The 12,180-nt window shown below is 39.8% G+C and overlaps 1 protein-coding gene across 2 annotated transcripts in view; it reads left to right on the forward strand.

Annotated features, from left to right (window-relative positions):
* The window catches only part of rtf1 (RTF1 homolog, Paf1/RNA polymerase II complex component), a 28,757-nt gene extending 18,305 nt beyond the window's left edge, over window positions 1-10,452 (forward strand). The window contains exons 10-18 of one of the 2 annotated variants that reach the window (XM_061893915.1): window positions 90-177; window positions 249-356; window positions 427-504; window positions 3,198-3,319; window positions 4,506-4,563; window positions 4,707-4,784; window positions 7,045-7,146; window positions 7,219-7,333; window positions 9,568-10,452. In XM_061893915.1, the coding sequence (XP_061749899.1) occupies window positions 90-177; window positions 249-356; window positions 427-504; window positions 3,198-3,319; window positions 4,506-4,563; window positions 4,707-4,784; window positions 7,045-7,146; window positions 7,219-7,333; window positions 9,568-9,674 (856 nt within the window). In that variant the 3' untranslated portion in view covers window positions 9,675-10,452. Of the gene's footprint in view, window positions 1-89; window positions 178-248; window positions 357-426; window positions 505-3,197; window positions 3,320-4,505; window positions 4,564-4,706; window positions 4,785-7,044; window positions 7,334-9,567 lie in introns of both variants that reach the window. The other variant, XM_061893914.1, reaches the window with a different exon arrangement.
* The last annotated feature ends 1,728 nt before the right edge of the window (window positions 10,453-12,180 follow it).

The raw sequence follows: 12,180 nt of genomic DNA on the forward strand, positions 1-12,180 counted from the left end.
AACACTGTTTGTATTAGTCATATAATATTCATCACGACGTTGCAGTGAGTACATGTCAGGTTCAAACGGTCCTTTTAAACGTTCCTCAGGCATGGTGGCGACACACGTGTTTTTAGGCTGGAGTATGTATCAAACCAGGAATTCACAGAAAATGAGTTCATGAAGTGGAAAGAGGCGGTGAGTGCAGCAGCAGCAACAATAACGTTGGCACATCCTGGCGTGAATTCCTTCCGTGCTCGCCTTTGCAGATGATCATCGCAGGAATGCAAGTGCCGACGTTAGACGAGGTCACCAAAAAGGAGCAGTCCATTAAAGAAGCCATGAACTACAAGTTCAACGACAAAGACATTGAGGATGTCAGTGGCTGCACTGCACCTTTCCTTATCCACCGTGTGCTCCTAACTAAACCCTTCCGTCTCCCTGCAGATCGTCAAAGAGAAGGACCGATTCCGAAAAGCACCACCAAACTACGCTATGAAGAAAACTCAATTACTTAAGGACAAGGTAAGGAAAGGAGAGGTTTTAGATTGGAGGTAATGTTGCAGGTCTTAGTGTAGGATGTCCAACTTACATTTTTTTGGTCAAATCCGTTATTTTTATGTAGTCGTCACTCGTCATTACAAAAAAATGAGATGTCTAATGTAAACGCAGTAACATGCTTTAGTGTACAAGGAAGTAAACATGACTCCAATCCACTTTATTTATATAGCACATTTAAACAACAATAACGTTTCCAAAGTGCTCCAATTCTAATACCGTATTTCCTTGAATTGCCGCCGGGTATATAGTATGCGCCTGCCTAGAATTACTGCCGTGTCAAACTCGTTTCGCAAAATAATTAGCACATGCTTAGCATTACCGCCGGCTCAGGATTAACGCCGGGTCAAACTCGTTTCGCAAAATATTTTTATCAGCGCATTTCTAGAATTTCCGTCGGGTCAAACTCGTTTCGCCAAATAATTAGCATATGCCTAGGATTTGGGTCACGAGTGACACTTCACCTGTCTTCATTTTCAAAATGGAGGAGGCTGATTTAAATAATTTGAAATCGCATAAAGGGAAGAAGATTAAGAGCTATTCAGTAGGATTTAAGGTCCAAACTATATAATATGCTAAAAAGAACAGTAAGCAGCTATGTTTTATTAATATACCGTAGCTGCATGTGTCAAATATGAGTCATTAAATGACTCCCGCCTCCTGGTGGTAGAGGGCGCTAGTGATCCTTCTTGCGACTACTCGGCTGCAGAAGAAGTGACAACAAGCAGCGATCGTTTATTTTTTCCTCTCGCTTGCACTTTTAACATCAATCAATCAATCAATCAATGTTTACTTATATAGCCCTAAATCACTAGTGTCTCAAAGGGCTGCACAAACCACCACGACATCCTCGGTAGGCCCACATAAGGGCAAGGAAAACTCACACCCAGTGGGACATTGGTGACAATAATGACCCAGTGGGACGTCGGTGACAATGATGACTATGAGAACCTTAGAGAGGAGGAAAGCAATGGATGTCGAGCGGGTCTAACATGATACTGTGAAAGTTCAATCCACAATGGATACAACACAGTCGCGGGAGTCCAGTCCAAAGAGGATCCAAGACACAGCAGCGAGAGTCCCGTTCACAGCGGAGCCAGCAGGAAACCATCCCAAGCGTAGGCGGACCAGCAGCGCAGAGATGTCCCCAGCCGATACACAGGCGAGCAGTACATGGCCACCGGATCGGACTGGACCCCCTCCACACGGGAGAGTGGGACATAGAAGAAAAAGAAAAGAAACGGCAGATCAACTGGTCTAAAAAGGGAGTCTATTTAAAGGCTAGAGTATACAAATGAGTTTTAAGGTGAGACTTAAATGCTTCTACTGAGGTGGCATCGCGAACTGTTACCGGGAGGGTATTCCAGAGTACTGGAGCCCGAACGGAAAATGCTCTATAGCCCGCAGACTTTTTTTGGGCTTTGGGAATCACTAATAAGCCGGAATCCTTTGAACGCAGATTTCTTGCCGGGACATATGGTACAATACAATCGGCAAGATAAGATGGAGCTAGACCGTGTAGTATTTTATACGTAAGTAGTAAAACCTTAAAGTCACATCTTAAGTGCACAGGAAGCCAGTGCAGGTGAGCCAGTACAGGCGTAATGTGATCAAACTTTCTTGTTCTTGTCAAAAGTCTAGCAGCCGCATTTTGTACCAACTGTAATCTTTTAATGCTAGACATGGGGAGACCCGAAAATAATACGTTACAGTAGTCGAGGCGAGACGTAACAAACGCATGGATAATGATCTCAGCGTCTTTAGTGGACAGAATGGAGCGAATTTTAGCGATGTTACGGAGATGAAAGAAGGCCGTTTTAGTAACGCTTTTAATGTGTGCCTCAAAGGAGAGAGTTGGGTCGAAGATAATACCCAGATTCTTTACCGTGTCGCCTTGTTTAATTGTATGGTTGTCAAATGTTAGAGTTGTATTATTAAATAGAGTTCGGTGTCTAGCAGGACCGATAATCAGCATTTCCGTTTTTTTGGCGTTGAGTTGCAAAAAGTTAGCGGACATAAAAATAAAACACTTTTCTAAACTGGACTTTCAATCAAAGCAGGAGGTAATAAAAGAAGATCTCCATGGAGACAGAGAGACTTTTAAAACTGAAGAAAGATAGGGAAGACTTCTATAAACAAGTTATCCATGCTTTTGATCAGAAGGAGCTGCGCATGGACTTCATTTATAAATAAAGGTAAGACCATAATAACGTTTTTTTTTAATAAATGCGCTTTTCATGATGGTATCCTTACATCACACTCAAATTTTTAGGCGCAGGCCTAAATTTAATGTATGCCTTTGGTAAGCGCCGGCGTGAGAAGAGGTTTTAAATGAATTAGCACCCCGGCGGCAATTCAAGGAAATACGGTAGGTCTGTCGTGGTGCACTAGTGGCAATTTCAAAGATTTTGTGCAATCATTGTCAACATTTTCTGTACCAAATTATTGCGAGTAGAAGATTAATACGGAAAAGGGCATGGATTTTGGATCTCGCAGTTGGTGAGACATTTGTTTTGACGTCGCTTTGGATGCACATGCAATTTATATCCACATATAAAAGAGACTTGGAAAAATGTGCAATTGTACTGTTTACATTGACATGGAAAAATGTGATACAGGTGACATATCACAGTTGCTTTGTGCTCACATTCCCACTAAAGGCCATGGCAGAGGAGAGTGGTGATGGGGACAAAGTGAAAGTCATCCAAGACGAGCTGAACGAGCTGGAAGAGCGGGCAGAGGCCCTGGACAGACAGAGGACCAAAAACATCTCTGCCATCAGGTTTGGACGAGCCTACTCCTAAAACGGGGGTCGGAAACCTATAATGTTGAAAGAGCCATACTGGACCAAAAATACAATAACAAATCCGTCTGGAGCCGCAAAAAAATAAAAGCCATATTACATACAGATAGTGTGTCATGAGATATAAATTTAATTATGAGGACTTCAAGGAAACTAAATGAGCTCAAATATAGCTAGAAATGAGGCATATGTACATACAGCTAGCCTAAATAGCATGTTAGCATCGATTAGCTTGCAGTCATGCAGTGAGCAAATATGTCTGATTAGCACTCCACACAAGTCAATAACATCAACAAAACTCACCTTTGTGCATTCATGCACAACATCAAAAGCTTGGTGGACAAAATGAGACAGAAAAAGAAGTGGCAATAATCACGTCTTAGAACAGTTGTCGGGAACCTTTTTGGCTGAGAGAGCCATGAAAGCCAAATATTGCAAAATGTATTTCCGTGAGAGCCATATATTTTTTAACACTGAATACAACTAAATGCGTGCATTTTTAAGGAAGACCAACATTTTTAGAGTATAATAAGTCTCTTATTCTTTTCAATAACCTTGTTATTCTAAAGTTAACCAATAATAAATACAATACTTCTTACCGTTAATGAGACATCTTGAACAGGTGCAATAGAAAACGGATGGTTGGATTAAAATGCATGAGAATAGTTCATAATTTGAACATTATTTTTAACACTGATTACCAGTGGAATTATTCATTGCTTATCGTGTTAAGCAATGTCAACTAAGATTCATCTGAGAGCCAGATGCAGTCATCAAAAGAGCCACATCTGGCTCTAGAGCCATAGGTTCCCTACCCCTGTCTTAGAAAGTCAGAAAAAACAAACTAGGGTGAGTTCAAGGACCGCCAAAATTAGTAAGACAAAATGGCGCTCGCCAAATACTTGAATCGATAAAGCATGTTTAATATAAACAGTGTGCTTTATAACAATTAGGGAGGTTTGTGTCATGTTTGTCCTCCGACAGAAATCTTATATAAAACCAAAAATGTTTTTTTCCTCATCTTTTTCCACTTTTCATATATTTTTGAAAAAGCTCCAGAGAGCCACTAGGGCGGCGCTAAAGAGCCGCCGGTTGCCGACCCCGGTTCTAGAAGAATACAGTGTGCTTCTTTTTGAAAATCTGATGGAATTATTTCCCCATGCAGCTACATCAATCAGAGGAACAGAAGCTGGAACATAGTGGAATCTGAAAAGGCTCTTGTGGTAAGTGGCCTCATAATCGTCACGGAATGCAAACAAAATGCCTTCCTGTGACAACAGAAATAGATCAAGTGAGAGTACATGTCATGAAAGAATGTCAACGTGCTGAACTTTATAGTAACGCTCTCCTTCTTGTCATCTTGCAGGCCGAAGGACAAAATTCCAAAAACCAACAAATGGATCCTTTCACTCGGAGACAATGCAAACCCACCATGGTGTCGAATGTAAGCTTTTCTATCAATATGCACGCAACATTGCTGAATCTACATTTTAAGGCAGGGGGTCCGGCCCGTGGAGATTCTGCATGGGTGTCTTTATTGGTTGATGAGACTTTTTGAAAACATTTTTTATTCGCCCGCAAATTTTCATAAACTTAAATGTCTTTAAAACACTAACATTGCTCCAACTAGGGTTGTCACGATATGAAAATGTCACCTCACGGTTATTGTGACCAAAATGATCACGATTATATCGCAATATTGTTGAATGTGCTCAGAAAATACTTCTATGCACGCTAAAACAAGTGTTAGAAAAGCCACTATTTTGCATGTTTTGTGTCATGATTTAGTGATAATGTTTTAGTCTTAATATCTTATGTTTTAATGGCTAAGCATTTACTGTTTTAAATATTGCTTTGTACTGTAGCGCATTTAAGGATTTATTTAAATGACAATTGCCCAACAAAAAAAAAATATTCCCATCTATCCATTTTCTTCCACTTGTCCCTCTCGAAGTCACAGGGATAGACTCCAGCTGCATTCGGGCGGAAGGCGGGGTACACCTCAGACAAGTCACCACCTCATTTATTATTTATTATTCCTGGTGGGCTTTGTGGCGTCCTATTCTGAATTTTCATGTTCCACTTGGACTGACCCAATTAAGAACCGGTACATAAAAATACCAGTACTCAGTATACATCCATGATTGTGTGGTTATTTAAAGGGGAACATTATCACAATTTCAAAAGGGTTAAAAACACTAAAAATCAGTTCCCAGTGGCTTGTTGTATTTTTTGAAGTTTTTTTCAAAATTGTACCGGTCCCTGAATATCCCTAAAAACAGCTTTAAAGTGCTTGATTTTCGCTATTTGCGAGGCGGCCATCCATTTCCCTGTGACGTCACACAGTGCTGCCAATGTAAACAAACAATGGGAATACCACAGCAAGATATAGCGACATTAGCTCGGATTCAAACTCGGATTTCAGCGACTTAAGCGATTCAACAGATTACGCATGTATTGAAACAGATGGTTGGAGTATGGAAGTAGTGAAGAAGAAACTGAAGCTATTGAGCGAATAGCTATTGACGCTATTCATAGCCATAGCATGGCCGAATAGCTGCGTTAGCCTCGCCGGTAAAATGTGCGGACCAAACGATCAGGACTTTCGCATCTTTTGACACTGGAGCAACTTAAATCTGTCGATTGGTAAGTGTTTGTTTCGCATTAAATGTGGGTGGAAGGAAACGTAATATAGTTGCAAATGCATCTGCAGGTTATCCATACATCTCTGTGCCATGTCTGCTTTAGCACCGCCGGTAAATAGCATGTTAGCATCGATTAGCATAGCATGTTAGCATCGATTAGCTGGCAGTCAAAATCAACAAAACTCACCTTTTTGATTTCGTTGACTATCGTTGCAAATGCATCTGCAGGTTATCCATACATCTCTGTGCCATGTCTGTCTTAGCATCGCCGGTCAAATGTGGAGACACTCTGGTACATTCAATGGGGGTCTGGCGGCAGACACTTTGGCATCTTGGGGCCAGTGGTGCAACTTGAATCCCTCCCTGTTAGTGTTGTTACACCCTCCGACAACACACCGTCGAGGCATGATGTCTCCAAGGTTCCAAAAAATAGTCGAAAAAATGGAAAATAACAGAGCTGAGACCCGGTGTTTGTAATGTGTTGAAAATGAAAATGGTGGGTGTGTTACCTCGGCGACGTCACATTCTGACGTCATCGCCTCCAGCGCGATAAACAGAAAGGCGTTTTAAATCGCCAAAATTCACCCATTTAGAGTTCGGAAATCGGTTAAAAAAATATATGGTCTTTTTTCTGCAGCATCAAGGTATATATTGACACTTACATAGGTCTGCTGATAATGTTCCCCTTTAATCTTGGAAATAAAACTTGGTTGTACATGTGTATGACTACTTTCAACAATATTGTGTTATGATAGTCACGATATTACATTTTCATAAAGTTGCGTCCTTACCTAGAAAGTAAGTTTAATACAATATATATACTGCGATGAGGAGGCGACTTGTCCAGGGTGTACACCGCTTTCCGCCCGATTGTAGCTGAGATAGGCTCCAGCGATTCCAAAGGGAATAAGCGGTAGAAAATGGATGGATGGACAATATTTACTGGTAGGGGTTCCCCACTCTCTCTCGCACACATTATTTTGAGGGGCTGTCCTTGGAAAAGTTTGTAAGACCCCTGCTTTAAGGATTGATCATCAACATGCTTGCCTGTGCTTCAAGGCCAGAGACCCGTCTGTCCACGCAGCTATTCTCGCTCATCTGAACCAGAAGTACGGCTCTGGCTCCTCGCCCGATGCTTCTGCTCTGGATAAGAGCAAACAGGTGAGAGCGAGTTTAGGCATTTTTAAAGTACCGCTTCCATTTTATCCACAATCCTCCCCACGTTTGTCACAGGATTTGACGGACGCCAAGGACAAAGACGTACCCAAGCCAACCACTGACCTCTCAGAAGACTTGTTCAAAGTTCACGATTTTGATGTGAAGATAGACCTCCAAGTTCCCAATTCAGGTGAGCTGATCCTCGTTGTTGGTCTTCTGCTGTCGGCAAATGGAGGCAGCGTTAGATCTGTCATATAGTACAGGGTTTCCCCTACATTTAATTGATCGTGGCAATAGAAAATGAAAGTTGTCACGACCTAAAAATAGTTATTTTGCCTGAAAACAATGTAATATAAAAAATTAATATATATAAATAAAAAAGGCTGGCTTCTGCTGGAGAGACCTGTGTAGGCTAGCTTTAGCGCCCCCATTTCTCCGTGTGTGCTGAGACAAACAATATATCGCCCCTTACTTTGAGGCAGAGGTACTTGGTGCCTCATGGCCTGCCTTTTCCCCGTGGCACCAAGCACGCGCCCCTCTCACGCACGCGCTCAATAGACTTTGTGTGTAGCCGTAGAGGCACCGCCTATGTCTGCCTCACTTCTGGTCTGCTGCGTTATTTTGATCAGGAAACACAGAATTTCCCCAATTATGACCATGAAAATTATTTAGATATACAGGAACCACACCACAATCACAGAGAAAGCATCGACCAAAAGAGGAATATTCAAACTTATTTTATTACTTCTCATAATAAAGCCTTCTACCCCTCCTGGTGGCAAGGTGAGGCACTGCCTCACCTTGCCTCCCCTGACTGCATGTCACTGATATGTCTTTCTCAGCAACAGAAGTAAAGGCTCTCCAAACATGAGAACAGTCTACAAAAACAATCATTCTAATAATAACAATAATAATAATAATAAAGTCACTTAAGGGTTGGAGAAGTCTCTAGACCAGGGGTCACCAACCGTTTTGAAACCAAAAGCTACTTCTTGGGTACTGATTAATGCGAAGGGCTACCAGTTTGATACACACTTAAATAAATTGCCAGAAATAGCCAATTCGCCCAATTTACCTCTAATAAATAAATCTACATATATATATATATATATATATATATATATATGTATATGTATATATATATATATATATATGTATATGTATATATATATATATGTATGTAAAATGGGTATTTCTGTCTGTCATTCCGTCGTACATTTTTTTTCTTTTTATGGAAGTTTTTTTGTAGAGAATAAATGATGAAAAAAACACTTAATAGAACGGTTTAAAAGAGGAGAAAACAGGAAAAAAATTAAAATTAAATTTTGAAACATAGTTTATCTTCAATTTCGACTCTTTAAAATTCAAAATTCAACCGAAAAAAAAGAAGAGAAAAACTAGCTACTTCGAATCTTTTTGAAAAAATAAAAACAATTATTATGGAACATTATTATTAATTTTTCCTGATTAAGATTAATTTTAGAATTTTGATGACATGTTTTAAATAGGTTAAAATCCAATCTGCACTTTGTTAGAATATATAACAAATTGGACCAAGCTATATTTCTAACAAAGACAAATCATTATTTCTTATAAATTTTCCAGAATTTTTTTTTTTTTAAAGAAATTCAAGACTTTCAAATAAGATTTAAATTTGATTCTAAAGATTTTATAGATCTGCCAGAATAATTTTTTAGAATTTTAATCATAAGTTTGACAAAATATTTCTCAAATATTCTTTGTCCAAAAAACAGAAGCTAAAAGGAAGAATTAAATTAAAATGTATTTATTATTCTTTACAATAAAAAAAATAATTTACTTGAACATTGATTTAAATTGTCAGGAAAGAAAAGGAAGGAAATTAAAAGGTAAAAAGGTATATGTGTTTAAAAATCCTAAAATAATTTTTAAGCTTGTAGTTTTTCTCTAAAATGGTCTTTCTGAAAGTTATAAGAAGCAAAGTAAAAAAATTTAATAATTTTATTTAAACAAGTGAAGACCAAGTCTTTAAAATATTTTCTTGGATTTTCAAATTCTATTTGAGTTTTGTCCCTCTTAAAATTAAAAATGTCGAGCAAAGCGAGACCAGCTTGCTAGTAAATAAATACAATTTAAAAAATAGAGGCAGCTCACTGGTAAGTGCTGCTATTTGAGCTATTTTTAGAACAGGCCAGCGGGCGACTCATCTGGTCCTTACGGGCGACCTGGTGCCAGGTGGGCACCGTGTTGGTGACCCCTGATTTAGAAACTTGAAAAGTTCCAATTAAAAATACATTGTAGAATAAGCAGCAACAATTAAAAATCGAGCAATACAATATAATATAAGATGTCATATAGGCCACGCCCCCATCGCCACAGATATGGCAATCTGGGGGGGAACCCTGCAGCAACTACCAATGCTTTGACATTTGCCACCCTGTGCAGAAGCCAAGTCTCTGTCCGTCAGTTCCAACGCTCTGCCGGTGAAAGACGGCGCCCCCCGCAGGTCTCTTAACCTGGAGGACTACAAGAAGAGGAGGGGCCTCATCTGACCACAACACCTTGGAAGAAAACCACACTGCATGAGGAGGAACAGGCTGTGAAAGAACGTGTGTGTGTGTGTGCGTGCGTGTGTGTGTGTGTGTGCGCGTGTGTGTGTGTGTGTGCGCGTGTGTGTGTGTGTGTGTGTGTGACAATACAACGGACTTTTTATCTGAACAGAGGACATACTGATCAAGCATCACTTTTCTCAAAGGAAACACAATATTTGTCTTTTTTTCAGCATTTTTTTTTTTAAATGTAACTCTTCCTTCTGCAGTCTTTTTTTTTTTTTTTTGATTGGATTCCGCACTGATGGAATATGGCCCTGAACAAGAATGCTATGCTACATTGTTAATGTATTGTTACTGGACACGTCATGGCTTTGACCAGCGGGGAATATTCATTTAAATCTACTCACCCCAGTCCTCCTGACTTTCCTTTCTGCAAACCCAGCTCTAATGTCCCAAGAGACCTCAACTGAATAAATGACATGTACTTGGAATAGAATGTTTGGTACATATCACGGTTGCCTGTCTATTAATAAGGTTTTGAAACGGGCAGATTGCAGAAGAAAGGTGATTTCCCTTTTTCAATGGATGTTGCTTCATTCCTATTGTGTATTTCTCCTTTTAGGTTGTTAAGGATAAAAAACACCCATGTCCTTAAAAACCCAGAGCAGATTCTATTTGTTATTGTCAATAGTCAGTTCCTGTATTGATGTGGCATGCCATGTAAATAAACATTTTGGAGTGAGTGCAGGAAAAAAATAAAAAGGCACTGTTTCATATATTTTGCTGTCTGCATTTGATATACATTACACCCCTCAATGGATGTTATATAAAGGATTCATTATTTTTTATTTTTTAAACTTCGTAAAAATAATGCTGTGATTACAGTAAAAACTTGAATTTTCATCTTGACTTTAAACGACTAATTGTCAGCTCAAATTTTGATCAGGCACATTTGTGGCCACACTTAAGGGGTCCTCGCAGGCTGGTATTGTCATAGACATGTTTTAAGGGTACGACGAGACGTGGGGCCGCCATCTTGGAGTGGTGATCCGCTCCACTCAGTGCAATTCATTTAACAGGAGCAATGAACTGTCATTCATCTTATCTCACTGAATACCACTCATTTTCACCCCCTTTTTTTGTCATACGTGTAGATATGATAAAGGACACATGTTTTATTATTCATAGTTTGCTTAACAGTAATAGAATATTCTGATATGCTATAAGTGACCAGATGTCCCAGATCAAAACCGGGAATATAATCCCAGAGAAGGGTCAGCTATTTTTAAATTGAAGAAACAATATGATTAATTTATATATACATGCTTATATCCTACATAAACAATTTATGAATACATTAAATATATATTTTATAGACTGTATCTCTTGCTGCAGTAGAGTTTATTCCATATTTGCCAACCTTGAGACCTCCGATTTCTGGAGGTGGGGGGCGTGGTTAAAAGGGGAGGAGTATATTTACAGCTAGAATTCACCAAGTTAAGTATTTCATATATCCATCCATCCATTTTCTACCGCTTATTCCATTTGGAGTCGTGGGGGGCGCTGGTGCTTATATCAGCTACAATCGGGCGGAAGGCTGGGTACACCCTGGACAAGTCGCCACCTCATCGCAAGGCCAACACAGATAGACAGACAACATTCACACACTAGGGCCAATTTAGTGTTGCCAATCAACCTATTCCCAGGTGCATGTCTTTGGAGGTGGGAGGGGCCTATCCCCAGGTGCATGTCTTTGGAGGTGGGAGGGGCCTATCCCCAGGTGCATGTCTTTGGAGGTGGGAGGAAGCCGGAGTACCCAGAGGGAACCCACGCATTCCCGGGGAGGACATGCAAACTCCACACAGAAAGATCCCAAGCCTGGCAACTCAGGAACTTTGTATTGTGAGGCAGACGCACTAACCCTTTACCACCAGGAAGCCCCTATTTCATACTGTGTATATATATATACATATATATATATATATATATATATATATATATATATATATATATATATATATATATAAAGAAATACTTGACTTTCTGTGTTTATTTTTTTTACACATATACACACACATAACACTCACCTACTCATTGTTGAGTTAAGGGTTGAATTGTCCATCCTTGTTCTATTCTCAGTCACTGTTTTTCTAACAAGATACATCACAATCTCCAGTTTCTCTTTTCGAACATGTTGAAAAGAGAAACTGGAAATTGAAATAAACTCAAACTCAACTCAACTCAACTACCACTATTTCTTCCTGGAGGCTATCCAGTTCCAATCGCAGCTGCGGCTTGCTGATGACATAGTGCTGTATTTTACTACTTTATCCCTTTTTTTCAACCAAAAATGCTTTGCCCTGATTAGGGGGTACTTGAATTAAAAAAAATGTTCACAGGGGGTACATCACTGAAAACATGTTGAGAATCACTGCTTTAGGCTGCTGGCCGGCTCTTCATCACCACTTCAAGATGGCGGCCCAATTTCTCGCGTCACAGCAGCCGA

This window comes from Nerophis ophidion, linkage group LG03, assembly GCF_033978795.1.
Source record: "Nerophis ophidion isolate RoL-2023_Sa linkage group LG03, RoL_Noph_v1.0, whole genome shotgun sequence".
Lineage (NCBI taxonomy): Eukaryota > Metazoa > Chordata > Actinopteri > Syngnathiformes > Syngnathidae > Nerophis > Nerophis ophidion.